General features: G+C 42.6%; 1 protein-coding gene across 1 annotated transcript in view; it reads left to right on the top strand.

The window, feature by feature from the left end:
• LOC309569123 (uncharacterized protein) overlaps window positions 1–16,470 on the top strand; it is a 148,494-nt gene that overhangs the window by 126,795 nt on the left and 5,229 nt on the right. Inside the window, exons 11-14 of the mRNA XM_082274885.1 lie at window positions 1,564–1,686; window positions 6,736–6,891; window positions 8,502–8,720; window positions 11,343–11,508. Of these exons, the coding sequence (XP_082131011.1) occupies window positions 1,564–1,686; window positions 6,736–6,891; window positions 8,502–8,720; window positions 11,343–11,508 (664 nt within the window). The remainder of the gene's footprint in view (window positions 1–1,563; window positions 1,687–6,735; window positions 6,892–8,501; window positions 8,721–11,342; window positions 11,509–16,470) is intronic.

Below are 16,470 nucleotides of genomic sequence, written 5' to 3'. Positions count from 1 at the left end.
TTTGATTTTATGTTGAAAGATTTGACAAGTGCTTATACGCAAGACTATAAAATAATAATAAGGTTGCAGCGCTAAAATATGATAAACTTTATATAGTGCACAAAACAATATATCATAAAAACATGATAAAGTCTAAAACACCATAAATTGTGTGTATAATGATGATGGTTCTTGGTGTTCAATATTAAAGCGTGTCACCACAGTGATAACCTCCACCCAATGAAAAAATTGCAAACTGACCAGAACTCTATGCTGCCTAGATTATAGGACAGCATAAAACGCCATAATGTGGAATAACTCCTTGATGGAAAATCCTGGAGGATTTTTCTCAGCTGGGGGTCAAATCAATTAGAAATTTGTTCCTTCTTATTAAATGCGACAAAAATTTTCTATCCTTGTCAATAAATTTGTTTGGCGATTGTTGAATTGCCCCCTTTAACTTTTAGATCAGGAGTCTCCAAACTTTCTAATCAAAGGTCCAATTTACTGTCCTTCAGACATTAGGGGGGCCATACTGTGGCCATTGGGAGCAGAAATTGTCCCGGAGTCAGTGGGAGTAAACAATGCATCTTTGGTAGAGGGAGAAATAGAGCCCCATCATTGGTGTCAGTAGGAGGAATAGTATGCCATCGTTGGTGTCTGTGGGAGGAATAGTGCCCCATCAATTGTATCAGTAGGATGACTAGTGTCCCATCATTGGTATAAGTGGGAGGAATAGTGACCCATCATTGGTTTCAATTGGAGGAACAGTGTCTCATCATTGGTTTCAGTGGGAGGAATAGTGCCCCATCATTGGTGTCAGTAGGAGGAATAGTGCCCCATCATTGGAGTCAGTAGGAGGAATAGTGCCCCATCAGTGGTGTCAATAGGAGGAATAGTGCCCCATTACTGGTACCAGTGGGAGATATAGTACCCCATCATTGGCGTCAGTGGGACTAATAGTGTCTCATCATTGGCATCAGTGGGAGGAATAGTGCTCCATCATTGGCGTCAGTGGGAGGAATAGTGCCCCATCATTGGTATCAGTGGGAGGAATAGTGCCCCATCATTGGTATCAGTGGGAGGAATAGTGCCCCATCATTGGTATCAGTGGGAGGAATAGTGCCCCATCATTGGTATTAGTGGGAGGAATAGTGCCCCATCATTGGTATTAGTGAGAGGAATAATGCCCCATCATTGGCATTAGTGAGAGGAATAATGCCCGATCATTAGTATCAATGGAAAGAATAGTGCACCATCATTGGTGTCAATGGGAGAAATAGTGCCTCATTGTTGATGTCTGTAACAGGAATTAGGCCCCATTGTTGTTGTCAGTAGCAGGAACAGTATATTATATCAGTGAGAGGAAAAGTACCCCAAGGGCTGGATAAAGGCAAGCAAAGGGCCACATCCGGCCCCCGGGCTACAGTTTGGAGACCACTGTCTTAGATAATCAAAACGAAATTTCTGAAAGCAGCAATTTTTGAACAAAATTCTACAGGTATAAGCAACCAGCATCAATCTTTGTAGAAGTCCCAGTGTTTTTGTTATCCAATCCCCCCTCTTGCTTTTTCTATCTTCCAGCTGGATGAGGTATTGAGACGTTTGATTTGGGAGAAGAACTATAAATTAATTGCTGCCCACAATGAAGAATTTATGCAAGGCCTGCACACCTATGACCTGGCCATGAATCGTCTAGGGGACATGGTAAGTGGCTGATGTGGTAACAAGGGAAAAAATTGTTAAATTCATAATGGAAATCATTGTTTGTCTCTAAACCCAAGAAGAATACCTAATTAATGCGGATTTCCAGTCCTTAGATGTAGTCTCTGCATTTGTTTTCTCTTTTCAGGCTTATTTCCCTTTACTTTCATCTGCTGTTCCTGCCAGTATACAGTGCCAGTTCCCTGACCTGTCACCAGTTACATAGGTAATAGTATGTTTATACTGAACATACTATTACCTATGTAACTAACAGAACTACTATCCACTATGTTATGTAGGAAATTAAAATCTCTCCGCATCCAGACCCCTGAAGAAAGGCCTGCGTGCCTGAAACGCGTTGGGTGGGAGGATTTCCTTCAAAGCAAAACATATGCCACTGAGTATATGTATCACTATCATCTTTACTGTTTTGGTTTTACATCCATACAGACCTTCTGTATATATTGTAATATGTCTACATTCTAGATCTTTTACAGATCAATTTTAATATGTTTTTTGTTAATAAAATGATTTAAATTTTACTCTCTTGTGGAAGCGTATTTGCTGCTAAAATCCCGCAATCCAGGGGGACCCCTTGTCCACTTTTGTTCAGTCCTTAGGGATGTTGGCAACTCACTTCCACTTTTTCATCTAACTGGGGTACACAATTTTTTGTCAATCAACAACAAGTGGGACACAATCATGAAGTGGAACGAAATTTATTGGATATTTCAAACTTTTTAACAAATAAGAAACTGAAAAATTGGGGCGTGCAAAATTATTCAGCCCCCCCCCCTTAATACTTTGTAGCACCACCTTTTGCTGCGATTACAGCTGTAAGTCGCTTGGGGTATGTCTCTATCAGTTTTGCACATCGAGAGACTGAAATTTTTGCCCATTCCTCCTTGCAAAACAGCTCGAGCTCAGTAAGGTTGGATGGAGAGCGTTTGTGAACAGCAGTTTTCAGTTCTTTCCACAGATTCTCAATTGGATTCAGGTCTGGACTTTGACTTGGCCATTCTAACACCTGGATATGTTTATTTGTGAACCATTCCGTTGTAGATTTTGCTTTATGTTTTGGATCATTGTCTTGTTGGAAGACAAATCTCCATCCCAGTCTCAGGTCTTTTGCAAACTCCATCAGGTTTTCTTCCAGAATGGTCCTGTATTTGGCTCCATCCATCTTCCCATCAATTTTAACCATCTTCCCTGTCCTTGCTGAAGAAAAGCAGGCCCAAACCATGATGCTGCCACCACCATGTTTGACAGTGGGGATGGTGTGTTCAGGGTGATGAGCTGTGTTGCTTTTACACCAAACATAACGTTTTGAATTGTTGCCAAAAAGGTTGATTTTGGTTTCATCTGACCAGAGCACCTTCTTCCACATGTTTGGTGTGTCTCCCAGGTGGCTTGTGGCAAACTTTAATCTACACTTTTTATGGATATCTTTAAGAAATGGCTTTCTTCTTGCCACTCTTCCATAAAGGCCAGATTTGTGCAGTATACGGCTGATTGTTGTCCTATGGACAGAGTCTCCCACCTCAGCTGTAGATCTCTGCAGTTCATCCAGAGTGATCATGGGCCTCTTGGCTGCATCTCTGATCAGTCTTCTCCTTGTATGAGCTGAAAGTTTAGAGGGACGGCCAGGTCTTCGTAGATTTGCAGTGGTCTGATACTCCTTCCATTTCAATATTATCGCTTGCACAGTGCTCCTTGGGATGTTTAAAGCTTGGGAAATCTTTTTGTATCCAAATCTGGCTTTAAACTTCTCCACAACAGTATCTCGGACCTGCCTGGTGTGTTCCTTGTTCTTCATGATGCTCTCTGCGCTTTAACCGGACCTCTGAGACTATCACAGTGCAGGTGCATTTATACGGAGACTTGATTACACACAGGTGGATTCTATTTATCATCATTAGTCATTTAGGTCAACATTGGATCATTCAGAGATCCTCACTGAACTTCTGGAGAGAGTTTGCTGCACTGAAAGTAAAGGGGCTGAATAATTTTGCACGCCCAATTTTTCAGTTTTTTATTTGTTAACAAAGTTTGAAATATCCAATACATTTCGTTCCACTTCATGATTGTGTCCCACTTGTTGTTGATTCTTCACAAAAAATTACAGTTTTATATCTTTATGTTTGAAGCCTGAAATGTGGCAAAAGTTCGCAAAGTTCAAGGGGGCCGAATACTTTCGCAAGGCACTGTATATATATATATATATACTTATCAAGCTGAATTTTAATTATGATTATTCTGCTTCCTGCGTAGTAATGCTGCACAGAGTTTTATGCCTTCATTATACTCTTTTCTAACTGAAAATCAACCAGAGTCTGCCTGATTGAAAACAATAATCACTCTGCAGTCTCTAAATTATAATAAACCCACAGAGTTCTACTGGAAGCAAAGGACCACAAGGTCTCCCTCCCCGTCACCTTTTTTTCTCTTGGTGTCAGGAAAACTTATAGTGATTCATGCTGATAGCTGAGGAAGGAAGCAGCAGACAGAAATGACACTTCTGAGGTTTACAACCACTTTAAGAACGAGGATGTGAGACACTGAAAGGGAACCTCCAGTTTGGTTAAAACTTGATATAAACATTTTCAGTATAAGTCCTTTTGGATTTTATTGACCTCAATGTTAGAGCGTCCCTCCCTCAGTTGTCTCGGAAATTTTCTTTTTTTAGATGACTTGTTTCTCCCTCTAAGCCCTGGTTCACGCCAGTGCGGCTTTGAAATTGCACGATTTCAAAGCCGCAGATCCTTGTGATTTGATGATTATATCTGGTCTCCATTCCTGTGGCTCTGTACTATCAGCAGATGGATTAGGGACAGTGGAAGAAGGGGAGGATCAGAGAAGACAGAATCACACAACCGTGGAGGATTAACCCCTTAGGTTCCACAATGAGTATAACAAGCATGCTTTGTGCAGGTGTCTTCAAACTATGGCCCTCCAGTTGTTCAGGAACTACAATTCCCATCATGCCTAGTCATGCGTGTGAATGTCAGAGGTTTAAAATGCCTCATGGGATGTGTAGTTCTACAACAGCTGGAGGGCCATAGTTTGAGGATCCCTGCTTTACTGCATATACAGACTGATTTTACTGCTGTGAGTTTAGTAATGCCTCGTTTCCGCTGAGCGGAACGATTCGGCTCGGTACAGTTTGGAAGGGTTATAATGGTCCGACCTATTCAGGTGAGTGTTTTCGCTGCAAGTCTGGACTATCATAGTCTGGACTATCATCTGGACTGAGCTTTCATTTGACGTGAGCATTGCCGTTTTCCTGTCCGCCAATCAGAGGAATGTATCGTGTGACGCCAGTACCGTCCCATTTCCTATAGCCCTACATCTGAAGGAGGACCAGGAATGGTGCAGTTTGGTTCGGTTGTATGGGCCACTTTCATAATGGAAACACTCAAAAGAGCGTACCGTACCGAACCGATCCGCTCAGTGGAAACGAGGCATAAAACTTTAAGAATGAACAGGCAGCACTGCGGGGCTGTGTAATGTATTTGTGGCTTGTAAACATACACAACCCAAGCTGATGAATCACACAGCACCGCAGTGCTGAGTGATTGTCCATTTTTACGAATGAATGATCAGCAATGTCAGGCTGGTGCCATGTATGACACAACCCAGGGCTGGCCCAAGACATTGTGCTGCCTGGGTCCAAGAATGCTGCCCCCCCCCCCAAAAAAAAAAAAATACGCCCAACAAAGGCCCCCACATCAATTATTTGATATAAATATAAAATTTAGAAAATATTATATATGCGGTTATCTTCTTCCATAACTCACCATGGGACCGGTCCACCAAACACCCACTGTCTGTCCTCAGCCCTCCTGTCACTCCTGTATCTGCCGAGCCCACCGCTCTAGAAGATCCAGCCTGCCCTGCGGGAGATGGAGTGCACTGATATCTGACTTCAGTGCGCACACCACGATCAGGCGAGGGACGTTCCCTGGAGGAGACGTTCTACCTCCTCATACTCATCATTTTGTACTACAGGCGGCTGTACGAGATGGGAAAATGCAGGGCTGTGTATGTTTAGAAGCACCCGCAGATAGAACACACAGCGCCGCAGGATGTGTGATTCTCTGTGATTGGCAGCATTCAGGGGAGGACTGGGCCAGGGGGGCAATTGCCCCCCCCCCTCGGGCCGCTCTCATGCCCCGTAAAAAGGCTGCACTGCTTCTGCCACAGACATGTCTAAAGGATTCCTGGTGAAGAGAAGTAAAAAGTTCCCACTGCTGACCTATTGAGTGCGGGATGAAGACAAGGACAGAGTGCAGCCCTCCTCCCCCCCAGCATGGATGGTGTAAACTGTGTCTGAGCAGAGGCAGGTTCCATGCCCCAGTGGAGACTCTCCTCCCCCGCCCAGCCCAGATCGAGCTGTCCCAGCTCCCCCAAACCGCCCCCTGCTGGCCAGGTCGGGAAACCAGATTCAGCCGGTGAGTAGAGAGTACCTTGAGCAGGGCTTCAGCCTGGAATAGGGGTCAGGAGGAGGACGGAAAGAGGGAGAGTGGGAGGGGGGCTGAGTTGTGCTCCATGGGCCTCTGGTTTGTACTTGACCTCTGGGCTAAAAGTTGCCAGTCAGCCCCTGGCAGCATTGGAGGCCAGAGCTGTCAGCCACAGGTCTGTCTTCTTTCTAGCAGCGTTGCTGGACATCAGGGACTGCGCTGTTTAGCGATGGCAGGGCAGATCCCAACAGGACTCTAATGGGATCCCCTGCAATGTTTTTGCTTGGTAATAGGGCCACCTTAACATCAAGCTGTAGTTGACCACTTCTCTGTGTTTCATGAAAGGTAGGAATGGTCGAATCAGGAAAATCCCTGATTTCACTGAATATTTGCATGTAATAGGAGAATTGTACAATTTAGAAATCAATGAATCCGTGATTCATGAATGTTGTGATTCTTTGCAGTTTGGGCATATCTGCATGTATCTGTTTACATATTAATCAGTTTATCTAGTTTTTTATACCTATTTATTGTGACTACTGACCTGCCAGTTAGTAGAACTGTTATTCTACAAAGCTCCGTTTGTTTGCAGACCAGTGAAGAGGTTGTGAAGACAATGACAGGGCTGAAAGTCCCGGCAAAAAACAGGGCGAGGAATGTCACAGCTGATGATGATGAGGAACTAGTACCCCTCCCGGACTCTGTTGATTATAGGAAGAAAGGTTATGTCACGCCAGTCCGAAATCAGGTAACAAAAAAACCCCACTTCATCTAAGATTTGCAATTTTCCATTCAAAATGGTGTACAGTTGAAGTTTACCTACCGTATATAGTATGTGGAAACCTTATGACTGGGAGCATGTGTTAAAGGCAGATACTTTACTTGGGTATCTCCGCCAAGAAGCTGCTTCCTAAGCTCTGGAACACGAGATCCGTGAATCTGGCTATAGTTACCCCAAGAACTCGACAGTACAAGTTTTGGAGTCAACCAGAATGAACTGTTTATTGAAACACAGGCACAAAGAGATATACACTGTGGGACAATCCCACCTCCCCCCATAGCAGCCAATCCACATACACATATACATCCCATAATAAGTTGCTCTTAAGGCAGACAGAAACAATAGAACAATGGGATACAGGTACTTATCAATAACAAACCCCACCCCACCTCACTATCTAGCAAGGGTCTATGAGACACTTCTGCAATATTCTAGCAATCTGAAAAGTCAAACCATTCCTCTTCATATATTTCTCGAGGGATGTTGTTCAGAAATATTATTGTCCCAAGTGAAAGAGCCCCTCACTCTTTCAACACAAACCACACATATAGAACCCAGGATAACTGGGGTAACATGAAATGCTGAACCCGGTGTGGTTGTACAGCGAGTCTGATTAGTGCAGACCCAACTGGGGTTCTTGGTCACCCTGTGCCCCTAATAGACACAGGGTGACTTACACATAAGAGGGGCCGGGGAAGCTGGACAAGGAGTTTCCTGACCTCTCTAAAGTAAGCTGGGTTCCACGAGCCCCCCACCCAAAATGACTCACATCACAGTATGTTTCAGCAGGCCTTCCAAAGGTTTTGGCCAGGTGGGCCAGTGTGTACTCAAGTCCTTGTCAGGAGCTTTGCACCCTCAGGAGATCAGGGCAAGGGTCCTTTCTCTTTGGAGGATGACCATGTGTACTCCCTGTGCACTTTTTTTTTTTGCACCTGGTAAGTTTTTTTGAGTGTTTTACTACACCACGGGACTTAAAAAAAGAATGCTATTTAGCATGGATGGCGTAATCTATTGATTTTCTGTCATAGGAGGCGTGTATGGCTAACCTTACACAAATTTTATATAAAATTACATTAAGTTATTTATAAACAGTTACATAATTGAATTCCTTGGTATTTTTTCTTTTTTTTTTTTTTTCTTCTGTTAATGCATGTTATTATGATGTCTTTTTAATATTTCATACTGTATTAGAACAAAGAAAAGCAGAATCTCATACCAATGGGTAATAAAATAAACTTAAGCTGGCAATACATTAGTAGAATTTTGTTCAAAATTTGAACGATTGTTCGAAGGTTCTAATCAATAGTGGGTCAAATCGAAGCTTGTTTTGGACCACACTGACCATAAAATGTGACCGTAAATCCAACAAATGTTAAAAGCAAACAAAATTTGAAATGACTTTTGAATGACATCCGTTTATTCATCGAATGCGCAAATTTTTTTTGTACAAATATTCGTATTAACATGGGCTTAAAAATCTACTATTGTACAGCCAGCCTTATTTTCAATAATGGGGTTTAGAATTGTAGTTATGGAAATGTAATCTAATTGGAATACTTCTCTGTGATGATCTATAGGGTTCATGTGGGTCATGCTGGGCTTTTAGCTCAGTAGGGGCCCTGGAAGGCCAACTAAAGAAGAAAATGGGGAAACTAGTGGTTCTCAGTCCTCAGAACCTGGTAGATTGTGTGAAGAAGAACGACGGATGTGGAGGAGGCTACATGACCAATGCGTTTGAGTACGTGAGGGACAATAAAGGCATTGACTCGGAAAAAGCCTATCCTTACGTTGGAGAGGTAGGTACTCGTTCATGAACCACCCATTCAATTCTTATATAAGCTTTACCATGTTAATGTACCTTCAAAAGTTGTTTTCAATACAGCTTGATTTCAAATACTTGATGACTCTACCATGCTGGTCCTTCTTCAGGAACTTCCTGCTATAGGTGACAACTGTTTTTAAATACTTGATGACTCTACCATGCTGGTCCTTCTTCAGGCACCTCCTGCTTTAGGTGACAACTGTCTTCAAATACTTGATGACTCTACCATGCTAGTCCTTCTTCAGGCACTTCCTGATATATGTGACAACTGTCGTCAAATACTTGATGACTTCACCATGCTGGTCCTTCTTCAGGCACTTCCTGCTTTAGGTGACAACTGTCTTCAAATACTTGATGACTTCACCATGCTGGTCCTTCTTCAGGCACTTCCTGCTTTAGGTGACAACTGTCTTCAAATACTTGATGACTCTACCATGCTGGTCCTTCTTCAGGCACTTCCTGCTTTAGGTGACAACTGTCTTCAAATATATGATGACTCTACCATGCTGGTTCTTCTTCAGGCACTTCTTGCTTTAGGTGACAACTGTCTTCAAATACTTGATGACATCACCATGCAGGTCTTTCTTCAGGCACTTCCTGCTTTAGGTGACAACTCTCTTTAAATACTTGATGACTCCACCATGCTGGTCCTTCTTCAGGCTCTTCCTGCTTTAGGTGATAACTGTCTTCAAATACTTGATGACTCCACCATGCTGGTCCTTTTTCAGGCACTTCCTGCTTTAGGTGACAACTGTCTTCAAATACTTGATGACTCCACCATGCTGGTCCTTCTTCAGGCACTTCCTGCTATAGGTGACAACTGTCTTCAAATACTTGATGACTCTACCATGCTGGTCCTTCTTCAGGCACTTCCTGCTATAGGTGACAACTGTCTTCAAATACGTGATGACTCTACCAATGTGGGTCCTTCTTCAGGCACTTCCTGCTATAGGTGACAACTGTCTCCCAACTTTGCTCCTATTTTGTCACCTGAGCTTTGTGAGTGGGTGTGCCAACAAATCTTACACAGACATGGTCCACCATCAGTAATCTGGTGCAGACCAATGATGTGCAGCCCACCCTGGAGAAAACACATCTAGATAGGAAGTGGCTGAAAGAGGCTGGAGGAAAGCTGAAAAAAAAACACAAAAAAGCCAAAGCAATAGTCTCCTTTACAAACGTACGTGTGAATACAGAGTGGACTTCATGCTTTCTCTAAAAAATAAGGCTTTAGCGGTATTATTATTATTTTTATTTTAATAACTATGTGATATAATGGGGGAGGGCTTGTACAAAGGGTCAGTGTCACTCTTACTGAGTTCTGTTTTTCTGGACTACAGAACACCTCCCTCTTTACTCATCTCCCTAACATAATGGGAGGTGTTCTGTAGTCAGGTTGAGATCTAAGATGGGGCTTACAACACTGCTTGGGAGTTTAGTACAGCAGAGGGAGAGTTGTCTAGCTGCTCACTGGATTTCTGTACTTGCAGCCTTTTAAAATGAGGCAAGACATGATAAAATATGCATGCATTGCAGATATGTACTGAAGATGTAAGGCAACATGTGATTGCTTATGTAAAATGTATGAGTATGTTTCCCAGATGCTTTGTCACTCTTCATTCCAGCCTTTCGCAATCAGAATTCCATGGAACCCTAAGGTTTCTCCAGAGGTTGTTAGTGGTTCCTTGAGCAATGAGCAGTTTTCTGCCTTCAAAATGAGTAGACACTGATGCCAATGATCATTTTAGTGGTCAGTAGGAAGAATGCTCCTTACATTGGTGGTCAGTGGGAAGAATGCTCCTTACATTGGTGGTCAGTGGGAAGAATGCTCCTTACATTGGAGGTCAGTGGGAAGAATGTTCCTTACATTGGTGGTTGGTGGAAGAATTCCCCTTATAAGGGGATTCTTCCCAATGAACACCAATATAAGGGACATTCTTCCCACTGACCTCCAATGTAAGGGACATTCTTCCCACTGATCACCAACGTAAAGGACATTCTTCCCACTGACCACCAATGTAAGGAGCATTCTTCCCACTGACCACCAATGTAAGGGACATTCTTCCCACTGATCACCAATGTAAGGGACATTCTTCCCACTGACCACCAATGTAAGGGACATTTTTCCCACTGATCCCCAACGTAAGGGACATTCTTCCCACTGACCTCCAATGTAAGGGACATTCTTCCCACTGACCACCAATGTAATGGACATTCTTCCCACTGACCATCAACGTAAGGGACATTCTTCCGACTGACCCCTAATGTACGGGACATTCTTCCCACTGACCACCAATGTAAGAGACCTTCTTCCTACTGACCACCAATGTAAGGGACCTTCTTCCCACTGACCACCAATGTAAGGGACCTCCTTCCCACTGACCACCAATGTAAGGTACCTCCTTCCCACTGACCACCAATGTAAGGGACCTCCTTCCCACTGACTATTACGCTGACCATGTACCTGTAAATGTAGATCCTTATGATTAGGGGTTCCCTGAGCCTGGGGATTTATTTCACGGGTTCCCCATGGTAAAAGGTTGAGAAATGCTGTGTTAGACCGAATAAACTCACATGGGATGTTTGTTCTCCCTAGGACCAGACCTGTAACTACACCACAGCAGGCAGAGCTGCTAAATGTAAATCATATAAAGAAGTCCAGGAGGGCAGTGAGAAGGCGCTGAAGAAGGCAGTAGGCACGGTTGGCCCTATCTCAGTGGGCATAGATGCCAGTCTGTCCTCTTTCCAGTTTTACAGTACAGGTGAGTTTTGCCTAATTTTTTAGAAAACTGGAGCAAGAGCAGCCAATCAGAATTCAGCTTTCATTTTGTAATCATGTAGATTATAACTGCTATTTCACAATTTTATTCTTATGTAATGGGATTTATACCACGCTCTCCATGGCACTGCTTCCACCTGGCCTGGCCTGGCCTGGCCTGGCAAGCTGACGTTTGCTGAAGGGGTGGTTACACAGTTCCATGCCTAATAGGGCTAAAATAAAATAAAGAAATCAATTATTTGTGCCTCTCTCACAGCTCCTGTAGTATTGGATTCCCACCCTCCCCGCTTTTTTTTGTGGTGTATATGTTGGGGGTCCCCTCCTGTAAAACCCATCTAAGCTAAAACAAATAACTCACATGCAACAGAAAGTATAAACTGATGACCTGAGAGCGGAGCCTTCTGGGCTGAATGATGAGAGGTTGACTTATTGGCATATGGAATTGGTGAGCTGCGATCACAATCTCAGCAAGAGCTCACTTAGCTACTGAAAGGAAACTCTGTTTGCTGGCACAGTTTTCTATGCTGCCATCTTGAAACATCCCAAATATGTACAGATATGCCACAGGTCTCTGCCAAGTATTTGGGACCTGCGTATGTGTGGGGGAATGTGGGACTTTGTGGAGACCTGCACCATTTGTAAGCATGCATGGGAATCCCTTTTATTTATGATGATGGGCTGCCATCTAGTGGTAATTCCAGAGTATACAGGCTATATTTGTATCCCTTTTATTTATGATGATGGGCTGCCATCTAATTGTGTTTTCAGAATATACAGGCTATAGTTGTAGCCCTTTTATTTATGATGATGGACTTTATCCCTTTTATTTATGTTTATGGGCTGCCATCTAATGGTCATTTCAGATTATACAGGCTATATTTGTATCCATTTTATTTATGATGATGGGCTGCCATCTAATGGTCATTTCAGATTATATAGGCTAGAATTGTATCTCTTTTATTTATGATGATGGACTGCCATCTTGTGGTCATTTTAGAGTATACAGGCTAATTTTGTAGCCCTTTAATTTATGATGATGAGCTGCCATCTAATGGTCATTTCAGATTATACAGGCTATATGTGTATCCCTTTTATTTATGATGATGTGCTGCCATCTAAGGCTGGCCATACACCATACAATTTTCTTATTCAATTTCCTTTATATTTACCTTAAACTATGTAGTGCAAGGGCCTGCCTGATTGCATACAAATTGAAAGTGTTCAGGTTTGAACTTATATTATATGGTTTTGGTAAATCTAAAGGAAAGTTGAACAAGAAAATTGTATAGTGTATGGCCAGCCTAATAGTAATTTCAGAATATACAGGCTATATTTGTATCCCTTTTATTAATGATGATGGACAGCCATCTAGTGGTATTTCCGAGTATACAGGCTATAGTTGTATCCCTTTTATTTATGATGATGGGCTACCATCTTGTGGTCATTTCAGAGTATACAGGCTATATTTGTATCCCTTTTATTTATGATGATGGGCTGCCATCTAGTGGTCCTTTCAGAGTATACAGGCTATATTTGTATCCCTTTTATTTATGATGATGTGCTGCCATCTAGTGGTCCTTTCAGAGTATACAGGCTATATTTGTATCCCTTTTATTTATGATGATGGGCTGCCATCTAGTGGTCATATCCGAGTATACAGGCTATAGTTGTATCCCTTTTATTAATGATGATGTGCTGCCACCTAGTGGTAATTTCAGATTATACAGGCTATATTTGTATCCCTTTTATTTATGACGATGGACTGCCATCTTGTGGTCATTTCAGAGTAAGCAATCAACTACATTCAAAAACGTAGCTAAGGTTTTTTCCAGTGGGATACGGTGCTGTTTAATATTTATCCTTCAAATATTTTATATATTTTGCCCCGAGTGATCCCTGGATTTCCTTGAAATCATTTGATCCTAGGGCAATTGCTAAGACCTTTTGCATTTCTATTGATCTGTTTATAGAAAACAAAGCTGTTTCTATTAACTGGAGTATGTGGGTGCCAAGACCTCTGGAAGATTTACCCCCCTTCCTGACCAAGCCATTTATTGCAATACAGCACTGCGTTACTTCAACTGAGAATTGCGTAGTCGTGTGTCGCTGTACTGAAACCAAATGTATGTCTTTTTATTTGCCCACAAATGGAGCTTTCTTTTGGTGGCATTTGATCACCTGTGCGTTTTTTTGTTTTTTTTCACTGTAAACAGAAATGACCGGCAATTTAAAAAATGTTATACTTTATATTTTTTGTACTGTATTTTTTACTTTCTGCTATAAAACATATCCAATAAGAAAAAAAAAATCGAATTTCTTCATAATTTTAGGCCAGTATGTACATATTTTTGGTAAATAAAAAAATCCCAGTAAGCGTATATTGATTGGTTTGTACAATAGTTATAGCGTCCACAAACTATGGGATATTTATAGTTATTTTTTTTGCTTTATTTTTTACTTGTAAACAGCAACTTCTAGCAGGACTGCGATGTTGGGGCAGACATTCGGACACTGATAGACACTTTTGACACTTTTTGGGAATGACGCTAATACGGTGATCGGTGCTAGAAGAAATATGTCACTGTACTGTCACTGTACTAATGACACTGGCTGAGAAGGGGTTAGCATCAGGGACAATCAAAGGGTTAACTGTGTGCTTAGCCTGTATTTTACTAGAGAGTAGGAGGTGCTTTTACTTTGGGAAGACACAGGATCCATGCTTTCCCTCCTGTCAAAACGGCAATCTGCCTTGCTTACAAAGGCAGACCGCTGTTCTGCCTCTATGCTGAATTATCAGCTGATGCCGGAAGACATCGAGTCCGTTGTCCCTCCTACTGGGATCACAGTGGGAGCGAGCCGCCGGCGGCGCGCATGCGCACCATCTACCTGGAAAAGCCGGATCATGTGTATATATATATATATATATATATATATATATATATATATGTGATCCATAAAGGGGAGGGTTGTGGGACTTTAAATGAGACAGAATATGTGTCTCCATCCCTGGTTCAATGAGAAAAAGAAAGGGTTGGGACTTTAAGTGAGAAGCAATGCACAAATTAGGCCACGAGGAACATATGTTAAAATAGCAAAGTTTTTTGCAGCTGCCATAGCATAGCCCCTGTAGCAAATATTGACAATGGGATGGCATAATAAAAAAAATTACGTCACCAAAATGAATCATAACCAATGACAGAAAACATGATGATACAAATAAATACATTACAATGAGTTGGTTGAGAAGGTGGGTAAGTCATGGGAATTGAATATCATAAAAGATGAACTAGGTATATTCAGTACAATATTGGCATCATAATTTGCTCGATGCGTTTCCTAGACCATATGCTACTTCTTCAAGAGCGGATGCACAACAGAATATCTAGAAAAAATGTAGATCATAAATAATAAGTAATAAACAGAGAATATGGTTAACTGAATCTGTATGTCAGATAGTGGGACCGGAGGGGGGAAGTGGAAATCCCTACCTAAGAATATGTATATATATATATGTGTTCTGGCGCACAGCTGGCACCCTGTAAAACTGCTAGGGGGTGGACGGCAAGTAGTAAAATTCCTTAAAAGAGCTTGGTGCATTGAACTTTGGGGTTGATTTACTAGAACCGGGGAATGCAAAATCTAATGCAGCTGTGCATGGCAACCAATCATATTCTTACTTCAGCTTGTTCCATTGAGCTTTGACAATAAAATCAGGAAGCTGATTGGTTTCTATGCAGAGCTGCACCAGATTTTGCACTCTCCAGTTTTAGTAAATCAACTCCATAGTGTGCTTGGTCACTGAAATCATTTGGACACTTATTCCATAGGCTTTGGATTATCTACTGCAGTGGTTGTCAACATATGAGCTAAAAGGGGCCTCAAATGTGGCCCCTGACATCACCAAAGGGCCGTACGTAATGTTCAATATATGTAATGCTCGGGAGTCAGAAACTGCAGATGTAATAGAGGAAATGAGGGTCAGAGAGTGTATACAGGATACATTGTTGGCTGGAGATATGCGACAGAAGACAATATGAAACTGGAAAGATGTTACATGAGGCTAGAAGGGATCAATGCTATTCCCCTAAGGCTCTGTTTACATCCGTTGCTATTTTTACAGGCGTTTCTTTCAGGGGTTTTTGCAGCATTTGTGCAGCGTTTGTGTGCAGCATTTGTGCAGTGTTTGTGCAGCGTCTTTGTGCAGCGTTTTTGTGCAGCGTTTTTTTGCAGCATTTGTGCAGTGTCTTTGTGCGGCGTTTGTGCAGCATCTTTGTGCGGTGTTTGTGCAGCGCTTTTGTGCAGCGTTTTTGTGCAGCGTTTTTGTGCGGCGTTTGTGCAGCATTTTTGTGTAGTGTTTTTGTGCAGCATTTTTGTGTAGTGTTTTTGTGCAGGCATTTTGAGTTGACCAATGAAAAGCAGTAAAACGCCTGTAATCTGCCAAAAAAGAAGCTCATGTACTTTTCCGAGCGACGGGCGTTTTGCTTAAGGCGACAGAACGCTCAGATGTGAACAGGGGCCATTGAAATGAATGCGTTTTGTCTTGTTAGGCATTTTTAGAGCTGAGGATTATAGCAAAATAATTTTGGCCACACAAAATATTGACACTTTGGGCCCAATATGGACATTTTCGCTTAGGGGTGTACTCACTTTTGTTGCCAGCGGTTTAGATATTAACTGCTTGCCGACCGCCGCAAGTAGATTTACTGCGGCGGTCAGCCCCTGCCAGGCAGAGTGACGTTAATTAACGTCACTAGCCTGGGAGGGTCTGGGGAGCGAGCGCGCGCCCGCGGAGGCGCGCTCCCGCTCCCGCGCGGTCACGCACCCCCCCGCGCGTGTGACCAGTGGACCCGATGTCCGCCGGCCACTCGGCGATCGTCGGGGGAAGAGGGAGAAAGGCAGGCAGCTTGTGTAAACAAGCTGCCTGTCATTCTCCTCGCTGTAAAGA

The sequence above is a fragment of the Pelophylax lessonae genome (assembly GCF_965119305.1).
Source record: "Pelophylax lessonae genome assembly, chromosome: 13".
NCBI lineage: Eukaryota > Metazoa > Chordata > Amphibia > Anura > Ranidae > Pelophylax > Pelophylax lessonae.
The sequence above is the reverse complement of the archived record's forward strand: the minus strand, read 5'-3'. Positions and strand labels throughout refer to the sequence as shown.